Here is a 14,465-nt window from a genome sequence, read left to right as displayed (position 1 = left end):
TCTACCATGGTGTATGGAAGGGTGTTTCCAATTTCCACTACACCATCAAGCAGCAAGTGAAGGGGATAGAGATCCCCCTCCAGCAAGTGAAATGAAAAACTCTTACAACAGATACATGTATTACCCATCTATTTATTCATCAATTTAAGAAAACTTATAAAATTTCACTGGAAATAGAGCTTTATTCTGGTGTGACTTGATGATGCGCAATTATAGAGAACTGTATGCAGGATGCTCACTAAGGACTTGAGTAACAGAGACCACAAGATGCATTCTTGCAAGTGAACACTGTAATCTAGTGAACATTGATGGTAGGCACAGTGGTGAAGCTTCCAATTCCTGAGACTCCTCCAGCCAAGTAGGCCAAAAAGCACAGACAATAATAGGAAAACAGCACACATTATTATAGTGTGTAATAAAACCCTAGTGGTTACTTGTGTTACACTAGCAGGAGTTTGACAATCCTGGTAAGTCCTGGCAGGGGATGGCTGTGTCACCAGGACTGTGCCACTGTTGGGGACCAGGGGGCTTTTTTTAAACTTGCCGCTTCCAGGGTGTTTGTGTATAGGGAACCCTATGGAGCCCTCTGCAGGGCTCCCCATGCCCAAAAACAAATGAAAAAATGTGATCACAACCACTTCCGGTTTCATGATTGCAACCTCAAAGTAGGTCACAATTGCATTTTTTCATTGTTCAGAGGCATGGGAAGCCCTACAGAGGGCTCCCTACCACCCCCTGCCTGCAGGGGGCTGCAGAAAGGGGTAAGTTTAAAAAAGATCCTTGGCCCCCAGCAACAACACCAGCCTGGAGGTCATGTCCTGCCCTGCCCAGCCCCACCGCTTAAGGGGGCAGAGACAGAGCTTCTTGGGTTGGTGGGTCACAACCAGTATGAGAACCCCTGTACTAGACAAAAGCATCTCCAGGAGTAATCAGTGCCTGACCCTTTTCTGTTCAATTCCAGTCCCCCTTTCCCATGGGGCTTATGACTAAAGTTGAACTCAATGGGTGGGTGTGGGAGAGTGGCTTCAGAGAGCAAGGTTGCAGTGGAAAAGTAGGTGTGGCTACAGTTAAGTAGACTCCCCCTCCACTTCTGAAGCTGCTTTTCTCCAGAGGAGTTTTATTCCCTGCATCCAAGTGCCACAGCACCTTCGAGTAATATTGGGGGCCTTCCTTATCCACAGACTCTGCATCCATAGATGCTGAGCCTGTGCCTCAGAGGGCAACCAGAAGCCACTTTCTGTAGATTCTTAGCTAAAATTATTTTAGTCTTTGCTAGTCACATCAGTTGGATCAAGGTTTCAAGTGATAAGACATTAAAAATCAGTTCAGAAAAGTATTTTAATATGAGAATAGGATTCTTCAGGAAAAAGCCTTCTTCTAGTGTAAAAATGAGTGCCTAATTTCGGAAGGTAATAAGGTATTCTGGGTAAGCCTGAGCATCACGAAATATGACAAACATTGATGGATTTTTCATGCTGTTAGTCACGCTGTCATAAAGGTCAACCCCTCCAGGTGTTTTGGGTGGTGGAGTAACCTGTCCGTGTTGTCCAACACAATAATCTCCAGTGAGAACCCGAGCGAGGTACATATATTTTTTACCATTGCCGTCTGGTGTAGAATATGCATCCTGTGCAGAATAACTTGCATCAACAGCAAAGTATGTTCCATTTCCAATTGCTGCAGCTGAAACCCAAAAGAAAAAGAAGCAAATCTTACAAAACAAATGAGAAGGATCACCACATCAGATCTGAGAAACAGTCAACTATCTGAATAAGTACAGTAATCTCTCCTAAAAAGCTGCTTCTACAACACTGTTTCATTAGAATACTGTAAAAATTACACCCAGGAAAAAGAGCATCAAAGAAAAGTATTAAAATTCATAAAACAATTCAAAAATTCAGGGCAGAAAACTACAGCTGAGCAGTGCTTTCAGCCAATGAGAGGTCCATATTATGGCTAGGATTTCTTAGCTTGAATATTCTGCATCAATGGCAGAGGTATATTCTAGCCATCACAGAACCAATCCCTTTCTACCAGGCAAGGCAATCTTCCCTGGATGCCTTCTTCAGAAAGATTCCTGTAGTTCCCAAGGATGAGTCACAACTCGGGAACTCAAGCGGAGAATAGCTCCTTCCACTATTTTCCACTGCTGCCATGGAGGAGCAGTGATGGTCATGGGGGTGAATTACACAGCAGATTCCAAGTACAGTATTGTAGACACATTTTCATGAGAGCAGCGTTTTAATTACCTCTTTTAGTACTGTTTCACACAGCACTCTTTTCCAGAAAACATATCCATAGCATTAAAAGAGATATGGCCATATATCATGTGTTTGTGTTATTAGCCAGTAGTGGACTCTACCAAAAGAACACTTGCTTTCTAATTGACCTACCATTCTTCCCAGCATAACTGCGATTGAAACCAGTCTGGTTTATTGATTTTACTGTGGAATGAGGAGTCCCGTGGAAAAGGATCTTTTCATTGTTGACATGGCCATGCTTTTTATCCATTGCCTGCTTCTGGACTTGATAAGATTGCCACAGCAAAGTGTTTTGTACTCTTTCAATCTATTAAAAGGGTAGTATGAAAAAGGTGATGGAAGACATTTTTGAAAAAAAAATATATATCTGCTCCAAAAGCAAAAAGAATGGTTACTAGTGGATTACAGATACAACTAGATTGTTCAAGTAGGATACAGATACTGCTGGGATATTCAATACACACAAGCTCCCAAACCCAAGATGACTGAATAAACCGAATGTTGTGCATTTTCAGTGGAGAAGTGATAGGTGTGAGAATGATGCTGAATGAATGCCTTCCAGTTCCCCCACAACTTTCTCCCTGACAATTCTGTCATCGTTTGCTCCAGCTATGCACCAAACCTCGAAATAAGCACAGCTGGGAGAAGGACAGAAAAGAGCTGCAGAGGAGAATCGGCAAGTGAGTCAAGAGTGAAAAACCCACCTCCAACTTAAGAACCTAAGAAGAGCCCTGCTGGATCAGGCCGAAGGCACATCAAGTCCAGCTTCCTGGATCTCACAGTGGCCCACCAAATGCTTCAGGGAGCACACAAGACAAGACACAACCTGCACCCTGGTGTCCTCACCTGCATCTGGCAATCTGAGGTAGCCTACCTCTAAAACCAGAAGCTTGCACATACCTACCATGACTTGTAACCCATGGCTTCTTGTGGGTTATCCCTGAAAATTAACCTTGCCCCTGTATGCCTATTATTTAGCTATAATGTAGGCAGAAATGTAATTCTGTCCCAAGTTCAGCAATGAACTTGCTGTACTCCATGCCTTTTTGTTCCTACCCAGTTTCATTATGAAAAAGATGCATAATGTTGTCAAAATTTCACCCGCTTGCCCTGGTGACTATTTGGGGCATGTCTTCAGGGAAGGATTGCGCAGTCCACTTATCTGGTTTAGTGCTAAACCAGAAGAAGCAGGAAGCAATACACAAGTTAAAGACAATTTGATGGACAGCAGCTTCTCATGCTGCTGAAGTGCATTTGATGACTGGTGCTGACTGCTTCAGGGCAGTCAACCCAGGAAAAGAGGCACACCACCATCACCCACCCAAGTAGGATTGAGCCAAAAGAGGCCACCAATTACATGTAAGGAAGGACTCAGAAGTTAAGAAAGACAGGACTTCCAGGTGCCACAATAGATGGAAGTCCAACTGCAAGCCTGCTGGATCAGGTAAAAGATCCATCTAGCCTAGCTTCCTGTATCTCACAGTGGCCCACCAGATGCCTCAGAACTAGCCTCCATTTTTTCTACACACATGCCTTCATTCTACTGGTATGCCAAACAATGAAATATTGAAGGTTTGATGATGTTTCATGTTATTTTACAGTAGCTTCCATGGAATTCAGTCACTTACACTTACACCAAATATTCCTGAATATTTTAGCACTGGGATCCACTTTATAAAATGACACTCTATTGGGCCCACCTAGCTTTACAAGACTTAAAAAAAGTTTCACTTGACCAGCCAGTTTGTTTTTAATCCCATTTATAGTAGAGGGGGAAGAAGTGCCTTCTGGAGCATTTGTTGAGCATCATGTTAGTCAGATTGGGGCCATTCTGGTGGCCTTCTGTTCCCTTTCACCTGGCCTTCAATAAGAACCAAGGCATGTTCACCTACTTGCAAGTAAATGCACACCTGTGGATCTGTTTCACTTTGCATAGGGCTAAATATATGTTTTGTCAGCTTTGGGGACACACTTCTTTCTCAAGAGTTTGTTGGGGCCTACAGCCATTGGACTGGGACCATTCAGATGGCATAGCATTCCCCTTAGCCTGCCCTTCAAAGTGGACTGAGGCAAGTTTGCCTACTCATGAGTAAATGTACACATGCTGCTCCATTTTGGTTTCAAAAAGGCTGTATACATTTTCCTTGTCAGCTTGTGTGCCCCGACCCACAGTTTGGAAACCACTGCCTTATGTCTGAATCCCAAGCCTGCAAAGTTGTTTTCTCTATTGTACTTCACCTGCTCTATTTTGAGTGTAGGACAGGTGCTCTTGAATTTTGCATCAACATCTTGATATTCTTGCGAGGTAGGCTGTAGTAAAACCAGTTTGACATGGCTTCCCTTCATATCCTCCCAGTCTGCAGGGAGTCCCTCAAAAAGTTTATCTGCAAAAAAATTTTTTTGTGATTACAGAAACCATTACAAAACAAGAACGAGATTTTAGATTATTAGAACTTGAGGATTTGAGCTATGGAGGCAACAGTCGCACTTCCATTTTTGCTATAGAAGTTGCACATGGGCTGGTGTCTGCTACTACCCTTGATGCCTTCCAAGGGTATTCTGACCTCCACTCTGTGTTTGGCAACAATGCTTTTTAAAAATGACACAAACATGGGAAAAGGGCAGTGATTAGGACCAGAGGGAGGCAGCAAAGAGAACTGAACTGGCAGCCCAATTCTGAGCTGCTCAGCACCTAGGGCTGCAGCAGTGCCAAAATGGCTGTCACCGCATCCTATGGACATCAGGCAGCCATAGGTGGTTCTCAATGTCTCCTTGGGGGAAGAAGACATTCACCCCCTCCCCCCAAGAAAGGGAAGTGGCCCCGCAATGGGGCTACTCAACTCTACAGTGGCTAAACAGCCAGTGTAGAGAAGTCCCATGTCAGGCTGGGAGGGATCTGGCCACGAAGAAGCCCCATGTCGCGCTGGGCGGTGTTCAGATGGTTTCTGACCGGCACAGTCCCAGTGCAGGGTCACACCAAGCCTGCTCCGGTGCTGGGCTGGTGCCAACTGCTGCAGGCATACCTTATGGCACATTTGTGGCAGTGTGCATCATTTAGGATTAGGCCCCAAGTCCCAGAACTTGTGTTTTGGACTTAGCTCTGGAATTTGTTAAGAAATGGTAAAGAAAATGGGCACAATATATCAGGATGTTCTCCTGGGCAAGCCCATTCTTTCCAGGGGGACTTACACAAGAAATCTTCCCAGTAATTTATCTCCAATAGAACTTTCAAGCAACAGGTACCTTTCCTTCACCACTGCAAACACAAAATTGACTCCCACAAAATTGGCAGCATCACACAGGCGCTTACCAGAGGCACCCAATAACTAATTAAAACCCAGATCAGTCCAGCTTTCATTACCTTTTTCAACACGCTTAATTTTTACACTTCTTTTTTGGTCATCTGTAGCACACATCTTTTTAATGTTTGCCTGATACTTCTTTCCTTGAAACTGGATGTCCACATGTTTCTCATTATTGATTTTACCCTCCTCTAAATGGAGATTGGTTAGCATATCAAAAGGTATGAAGTTATCCCCATTTGATTGGAACTGCCATTCAACCAGTTTTTGAATGAGTTGTGCCTTGAATTTCTCTTCCTGATCATGCTTCACTGTGTCAATCAGCTTCTGAATTTCTGTATAGGCATCCATGACATCCCGAGGAATGCCAGACACTAGAATGAGAGGAGGAGATTTTTCCTTCTCCAGGTGAATGGCAATATGTAGTCTTCTCTGGAGATCATTCAGCTTCTGGATTTCAGCTTCATCAAACATTTCAATCACCACATCCTGGAAATGTTTTTCTGTCTGTTCCCCGAGAATCAGTTCTTTTAGCCATTTCTCAGCACCTTCCACATTTGCTTTGGTTTTGCCACAGATTTCAAACACTGCAACCTCAGTCTTCTTTTCCACAATCAACAGGCGTTCCTTTTTGGGAGGTTTTTTACCAGTGATTTGCTCGTAAATGGAAAAGACACTTGCTGCAAGGAAAAGACAAATTCCTTAAAAGAAAATTGTAAATAAAAAAAGACACCAATGCACACAACTAAGGAATGTTGCCATGAACATAAAGAATTGAAATGTTGCACTTACTTTTAAACCGAGAAAAGTATGATCTGGAGGTGGGCAGTGCAACACCTTCTCTCTTTTTCATAGATGCATAAAAGGCATTCGACATGTGTGGCTGAAAAATGACTATTTTAACCATTTTTAAATGCTGGGGTGATTTTTTTCTGACAAAGTCAGCAGTGGCATCAATCATCTCATTGGCTACATTTTCTGGAGCCTTTCCTGCCTGACCTGTAAAAATTCAAGCAGCATAGAAAAATCAATGCATCTCATATATACAAATATGATCTTATTTAAAATACAATATTGTTCACTACTTAAAACACTTACAACTTATCATCCCTTGTACTCTTCTTTAATGTAGAAAAATTAATGCAAAAGGAGAATAAGACTGAGAAACTGGCATCAGAACATTATGAATGACTGTTCCTAGGGCTTGCTGACATTTCTTCCTATTTGTGTGTGAAGCTGTAATTCTAAAATCAGTAGTCTAGTCACCTACTGATCATAACAGAACTTCTCCACATTGAGCAGCCTCAAACTTTTTCTCTAGAACGTCCTTCAGATTAGAACTACAAAATGAAAGTGTAAAGACTGTCAAGCGCAGCTATGAAAAACATCAGCTATACTCATATTATAGCTGCACTTGATAGGAAGAAGTTGGACGAACAGCCAACATTTGTAAAAGTTTGATGTGACCTTGGAATGTTGAGAGAGTTGGATCATCAGTACTTAGCTAGGAAAACAAAGAAGCTTTAAAAACCTGAAAAGAAATGCAGGCTATATATGTGCATGCAAAGAACATGTACAGTTTAAGAGGAATCTCTGGCTACTTTAAAGCATTAGATACTAAGGATTTCCAATTTCATTTTGAAAAAAAAAAATGCATTAGACTTGAGAAGAGGTGTGAAGAACGTTATCTCAGAGAAATAACATGTGGAATTTTTTAGGGCAGTTTTCCCCATTTGGGATTGGCAGATCTTGGAGACAATGTCAGCTATCCCAACAGAAGAAATTATAGCCTGGTGGACTTTTTATCTGAAGCTTATGAGACTTGGCAAGACCTGAGTCAACCAGCAGTGAAAAATAACATTTTGTCTACTGAGAGAAAATGTGAGCAAAACAGCTGAGAAGAGGACTGTGTCCAGCATCTGCTCGTAGGACCCCCAAGTAAACTTACTCCCTATAATTTGATGTAAAAGACCTTTCTCTAGGCTGAAGGCGACACCTCTACTGACTGAAAAGTATGCCAACAGCCCAGAGTCAAAGTTTTTGGCTTATCCCCTTGTCCCTTTTTTTCCTACCAAGAAACCACTGTCTGTAGAGTTTAGACCAGGGGTGCTCAATAGGTGGATCACGATCTACCTGTAGATCACGAGGCAAAATGAGTAGATCGCGGAGTGCCGACCCCCCCCTTCAGGTGCCTCTGGGAGGAAACGCAGGGAGTAAGGCCCATTGTACTCAATGGGGCTTACTCCCAGGTAAGTGTGGCTAGGATTGCAGCCTCACAGCCTAATCCTAGGCATGTCTACTCAGGAGTAAGTCCTGTTATACTCAGTGGGGCTCAAGGTACACCAACATACATTGTACACATAAATGTTATATGTTATGATGGCGCGAACATTGTAAAAAGAACTCTGGTAGATCTCCGGGCCTTGCTGGCTTTCAAAGTAGCTCTCGAGCCAAAAAAGTGAGCACCCCTGGTTTAGACCCTCAATTCTTGTTGAAAATCTTATTCTCCGGTGAAAATGCAAACCTGTTCCAATTGCAGGGAAGGCCACAGATGTGTGCTTCTTCAGTTCACACTCCTGGAGCACTTGGGAGACCTGAGCTGGAATATCAGAGTTGGCAGCAAGGTGGATAATTTTCTTGCAAAGCAGATTGCCACCTTGTGTAGTTATATATCCACTGTGAGCCTGCACAGCTAGAAAACAGAAGAGGACAACTTGCAGATCCAATCTTTATCAATGCAAGCTGAAATTTCTATGTGGTGCAAATCACAACTGACAACAGTGTGCCTAACAAATAGCAATTACAGCATGACATTAGTCATGGTATACATTATACTACATACATTCTGAAATTGGCAAATGTGGTCACCAGGCTTGAGGTAGTGGTCATATATCTGACCAGCAACCACCTGCCTGTATATCAGTAGCACAGCTGGGGGGGGGGATGTCACAACAGTAAGGACTGACAGAGCTGCAACATGCAGGGTACTTTGCCCCTTCCCCTCTCTGTCAGAGCCATACTAAATATCCATCCTAAAAGAGAGATCTAACCCCTTCCCCTTCCTCTTTCCTTCCCTCATCCTATCGTAGAGAACAAGCTGGATATTTCAATGTGGGTGGGAGGCAGATCAACCACTTGCATTCTGTTGCATGCACAAAATACTCAGGGAGGAGATCTATTTCAGTTCGCCTGAACTACCTCTTAGTTTGTGCTAGGTGTTGGAGAAGGCTGGACAGATGTATGACTTTTGATACGTTCTACAATTAAGCACCAAGTGAGACTGCTCCTGCTCTTCCTCTAAACCTACTGGAGATCATATGGAGTCCTTTCACATTGAGTTCTGGAGACACTTGGAAGCAAAAAGAACCTTGATGTTTCTGAAGACAGGTTAAACAGTAGTTTCACAATAGGGGTGTGGGGAGGGGTGCAGGCTGTTGAGCCTCCTACACTTTCAGCTCTCCATTGACAAATAAGCAAGATGGATTATATATATTTATTTGACTTATATCCTGCTTTTCTCTTCAAATAAATGGGCAACACAGAGAACAAGTAAAATGCCAAAATAGGAACAAAATATAAAGTGCAAACCAAGGTTGGAATCCTGTATATCAGTGGTTCCCAAACTGTGGGTTGGGACCCAACAGTGGGTCATGAAACTGGCAAGTGGGTCATGATAGCTGACAAAAAGATGTATTGGACGCTAAGGAAACAGAAAGGAGCAGCACATGTGCATTTACTAGTGAGCAGGCATATGTGCCTGATATGCACATGTCCACGTTGAAGGGCAGGCAACATCACCAGAATGGTCCCAGTCTGATGAACACAGGCCCCAAAAAACTCTCAAGAAGAAAGTTCTCCCTCTCCAAGCTGACAAAGAAAATGTATTAAGCCCTAAGGAAAGCGCAACTCAGTCACATGTACATGTTTACGCATTAGTCAAACGTGTCTCAGCTCTTAACGAAGACCAGGCAAAGGGGAAAACAAAGCCTTCAAAATGGTCTAAATCTGATGAATGTGGAGCTCTAATGCTCCAGAAACTGCCCCCTACCATAGTAAAAAGAATCAGAACAGGCTTGAGCAGCTGATAAAGTGAAACAAAAAAAAATTTTTTTGTTTTAGTCTAATAAAGCTAGATTGGTCCCAACAGAACATTTTAAAAACTGGGTCCCAGTACTAAAAAGTTTGGAAATCACTGCTATACACACATTCTCGAGTGTAGATCCCAGTGAACTCAACGGAGCTTACTTCTGAGAAGACTTGCCCAGGACTGCACTGTAAATACCTTCTCTTTTGAAATATCATGCAGGAGCAATGCAATTCTGCTCCTCTTGCTAGCCAGGCGACCATAACTTTCCATTTTCCTCCCTGGGTATATGCCTCTGTTCCCTAATCTTATGTAGGATAAGCAGCCACAGGGATACACATCACTGCACTGATAAACTCCAAATCCTTCCCAGTGCAACTTCTTAGCATGAGAGTCCACCCAGTCAATATTCCTCATCATATTAGCTGATCAGAAAATAATCAACGTTTCTAATAATGGAGGTGCAGCCTTTATGGAGTCATCCTCATCCCAGATGCTATGAAAACATGCTGAGATGTTTAGCACCAAATGTGACCAATCGGCATGACTACAATAACCTTCCTGACTCCGTTATAAAACTCTCATAAAATGCAGATCTTCTAAGGTCATTTCACTTCCCCAGTCCATTTTGTTTTGCTTTCCTTAATTTTTCTGCATCTGTCTGAATGTTAACTGACAGCCTTCTTAAGATTTTGTGTCCTTTCGGTTGGTCCTAATAAAGGTATTAACAGATCGTGTCTTCAGGATTTTTTTCTTATGGTCCAACAAGTTATGGATCAACACAGGGAAAAATCCTATACAAGTTTCCAGCACTGGTGCAGCTGCGCTCATGGGTTATACGCTGCATCCTATGGTAGGAGGGCAGTCATAGAGGCCTTCTCCAGGTAACAGAAGGTTTATTCCCTTTCCTCAGGGCAGTACTGGCGCTGGAAAGTTGGATAGAATTGGGCCCAAAGTTACCTACAGCCAACATTTGTAATGACATAGGAATTGCTCCCCCTTTTAGAGAAAGAAAAGCACAGCTACAATCTCACAGAACTGGACCACTTCTCTCATACCAAGAGCTGCACATTCCATTTCAACTTGGGGTCCACCACCTTCCAAAATAGCTTTGGAGACACCTTCAAAAACAAAACAAAAACAAAAACAGGCGCATTAATTTAAGTAATGTCTCTTGTGAAAATGTGTACTAAAAGAGTGTGAGCTAGTGTGGTATGGTGAATGTTGGCCTTGGATATGAGAAAAACCAAGCACAAATCCCATTTCACATCTCTCTCAATGGACATCTCACTCACAAAAATCAAATACGTCAAAATGTTTTTCCCATTTCCAATAACTAATTCACTAATTTAGATTCAAATCAATAGGACAGCTGATGAAGTTCAGCACCTGATTTGGCATCAAATGTGTTGTTTGTAACATTTACAATAATGTCGGTATTTTCTTTTGTAATATCTCCTGTCAATACGTGGAATTTAACTGATCCAATCTGCATTTCATGAACTCCCAAAACTGGGGTGGAAACAGGTCCAAAGAATCCTGTAAGCAAGAAAAGAAAAAGGATGGTTACACTAAAGAACTAAGCTCTTGATGAAAGTAAGATTTATGTTAACATACAGACATGTCTAACAATTAAATCATTATTTCAGGGCCTATAAATGAAAATATTCTTTTGTACTCCAGTAGTTTATTATTTTCATCAGTGAACTTTCTAAAATGACACTCTTTCGAGACCCACTTAGGTTTACCAGGCTTTAAAAGAAGGAAATCTAGAAAAAAATTTTATTTATTTATAAGTAATATTAACCAAAAAAAAGACCCTGAAACATTTCTCTCTCTATACATACACATGCTTGCAAACTACAAGAGCTCAGCTCCTTGCAGGGCAGTTAGCAGCTATCTTTACACTGTAGGAATTGAGTTTTTTGCAGGGTAATTAGTGCTACAGTATATGATTTTTGAACAGTCTCAGGGCTTGCTGCAATTAGTTATTTGATCTCTCTATCACCCTTTGGTGACCCACCAAAAATCAAGTTGCAACCCACATTTCCTGACTCCTGACCCATAGTTTGGAGACGCTGATTTATAGTATTTTGTGTATAAGATTAATAGCTACGAACACAAGAGTTACAGCTCAAAGCAATGTATCTGTGCTGCGATTGACACAATGAAGAGGCACCTTTCCCACAATGAAGAGGCACCTTTCCCACATCTGGCTCTGCATAAAAAGGGAATAGACCTACTACTAACATTTGCATTTCCCAGCCATTTGGCCACCCCACGTATAAACTTTATCCTCTATATCCTTTTGGGTCTATTGGCGTTATCCTAAGGGCATGATGGTGGTGGAACACATGTTCTGCTGGCATAACATACTATCCAGCTGTTGCAAATGTGACAATGCTGGAAAGCACGGCCTGGCCAAGTGCTCAGGTCTGCACTGCAATGAACACTGTATGCCTGTGACCTCAGGTAAGGCTGTACAGGGGCCAGGAGGGAAGCGGGGGTGGGGCAAAATAGGGTCAGGAGTGGATGGAACAGGAGTGGTGATGGGGCAGGGAGGAGGGTGGATCAGGCCTAGGAAGGGGTTGGGTTCGGTAGCAGCACAAACTGCCGAATCGTGACCTCCTTCCTGGGCCTGATTTGCCTTCATGGGTCAACACAGACTTGTGCCAGCAGTATCACCAATGCAGGTCCAAGATGACACTCTGGGCCAAGAGGGCTTACCCCAGTGCAAGGAAATAAATGTTCTCTAAGCCCGAGGAGGCCTCCCAAGTCAAAACTCCCCCGTGAGATTCAGTGGACACTGCGTTGACACTGCTTCATTGCTGTGTGGGGAGGTGCAGTGGATTTAGCTGTATATTATGCTATATTGTTTTATACATTTGTATCCCATTTTTTGGTTAAAATCATCAAATCAGTTCACAATGTTAATACACTTAGGATGCTATCCTTCCCTTCACTTGGGCCAGTGCAAATCCCTGTGCTGGCCCAGGAGGGTCACAGAATTCAGAGAAGCCCTGGCCTGCCTAGGCCAACGCAAGCCTCCGCGCCAGCTTCCACTGCTTGGTTTGCGTCGGCCTTCCTCGGCTGACGCAAGGAGGAAAGGTAGGCTGGGGGAGGCAGGGAGGAGACGTTCCTGGGTGGGGGGAGGGCAGGCAATGAGTGGCCTCGGGGATGGGTGGGGAGCAGGAGGTGGGACTGGGATCCAGCAGTTATGGGATCCGACACAGGAGTAGTTATACCGGATCCCAACCCCCATTCCCAGGGAGAACAGAGCGGCTTTGAGCCACTCCGCTCTCCTCAGACTTGTGCCACTTCAAGAGGAGACCGATAGGGGCCAGCAGCCCTTACCCCTTGCCTCTGGCTGAGCCGCTTGCCTGTTCAAGCGCAAGATAGGATTGTGCCCCAAGGATATTACAAACCATATATTTAATTCCAAAGTAAAGAGGACATAGGCACGCACATAATATTATGCCACAGTTCATTTGTTTATTTTAAGATATAAAATAAACCGGTATAACCAACTCAGGGCCAAACTAGACATGATTCAGGAGATCTATGAATGGGATCTCTGCCTTTAAAAATTCAAGAAATTAATGGCAGCTACAAGGAGGCGGTTCAAATTTTGACCATGGTGTTGAAGTGGATGGCAGCTGTTACCCCATGCTAAATAGCTTTGGAGCAGTTTTGATCAGGAAAATATAACTTCTGGAAAGGTGTGGTGTAAACTCTTAAAATAAAACTAAAAAATAAAAGGAAGGAAAGGTGGAGCACACCAGGAGTTCAACTATCGCAATGTTCTCCCCTATCAGCCCAATCCTATCAAAATCCTCCCTGCAAAATATGGGTGGAGGAGGGCAGCCCTGGAGGTGTCCTCCAGGTAAAGGCACATTTGTTCCCGTGCCTTGGTGAAAACTTCTACTGACACGATGTGTCTACTCAGACCTGCACCAGTGATTTTGCTGGCACAAATCTGAGTAGATTTGGTTAGGTGAATTGAGGCCAGGAAGGGAGATAGGGTATTGGCAGAGCTGTTGTCACTTGTAACTGCTTCCTTCCCATCATTGACACACCCCATCCCATCCCAGTCCTGTGCCCACCCTTTGCCCCCATGCCAGGTTACCATGCCAGGGCTCCCATGGTACTGCTATCGTCCAGCCACCACCAGCCATCATTTGCAGTGACAGCCAGGTTACACTCTTGGGCACATCACTTCTTGTGACTTGTAGCCCAAACCTATCCCATGGCTGCATCGTTGGAGTTCCGATGATGCAGCCATATGATAGGATTGGGCTGCAAGTATTCCACATTACGAGAGATGTTGCCCCAACATGCTATCCCTCAGGAATTCAAAATAAAGAGGATTAAAAAGAAAAAATTGGGCTGCAAACTGAACAAGCTAACTTGCCTGTATTTTGTTCATCATTCAGTGGCTCAGCCTTGGAATTTCCGTCAGACAAAGTTTCAAATACTTCTGCGAATGCCTGGAAAGAAAATCAAAGTTACACACAAGACAGAGAGATGCTAACAAAGAACAGGAGCATACTGGAACTGCTCTGTGAAAAGAGCAAAGGCCTTGAGATGTGAAGCCTCCTTGCACACTGAAGGTATCTTCATCCCAGAAGATCACCACACTTCTATCCATTAGCAGACTAGGGAAGAGAAAGCATTCCTGTTTAGGCCTTGTTCTTGGGCAGAACTTTCGCAGCTGCAGCTCTGCCTGGAGATACACAACAGCTTCTAGGAGAACATGTTAGGCTTAAGAGAACTGGCATTTCCCATGATGCTCATCACTTCGTCGCCTTGTTATATGCT

General features: G+C 43.4%; 1 protein-coding gene across 1 annotated transcript in view; it reads right to left on the bottom strand.

Moving 5' to 3' along the window:
- Positions 1 to 481: 481 nt before the first annotated feature.
- The window catches only part of PARP14 (poly(ADP-ribose) polymerase family member 14), a 32,713-nt gene continuing 18,729 nt past the window's right edge, over positions 482 to 14,465 (bottom strand). The window contains exons 9-17 of the mRNA XM_066611847.1: positions 14,059 to 14,134; positions 11,037 to 11,186; positions 10,706 to 10,768; positions 8,088 to 8,255; positions 6,356 to 6,562; positions 5,623 to 6,243; positions 4,500 to 4,645; positions 2,394 to 2,568; positions 482 to 1,683 (exon numbers count right to left, since the gene is read on the bottom strand). Of these exons, the coding sequence (XP_066467944.1) occupies positions 1,397 to 1,683; positions 2,394 to 2,568; positions 4,500 to 4,645; positions 5,623 to 6,243; positions 6,356 to 6,562; positions 8,088 to 8,255; positions 10,706 to 10,768; positions 11,037 to 11,186; positions 14,059 to 14,134 (1,893 nt within the window). The 3' untranslated portion in view covers positions 482 to 1,396. The remainder of the gene's footprint in view (positions 1,684 to 2,393; positions 2,569 to 4,499; positions 4,646 to 5,622; positions 6,244 to 6,355; positions 6,563 to 8,087; positions 8,256 to 10,705; positions 10,769 to 11,036; positions 11,187 to 14,058; positions 14,135 to 14,465) is intronic.

Source organism: Tiliqua scincoides, chromosome 1 (genome assembly GCF_035046505.1).
Source record: "Tiliqua scincoides isolate rTilSci1 chromosome 1, rTilSci1.hap2, whole genome shotgun sequence".
In the NCBI taxonomy this organism is placed as follows: Eukaryota; Metazoa; Chordata; class Lepidosauria; order Squamata; family Scincidae; genus Tiliqua; species Tiliqua scincoides.
The sequence above is the reverse complement of the archived record's forward strand: the minus strand, read 5'-3'. Positions and strand labels throughout refer to the sequence as shown.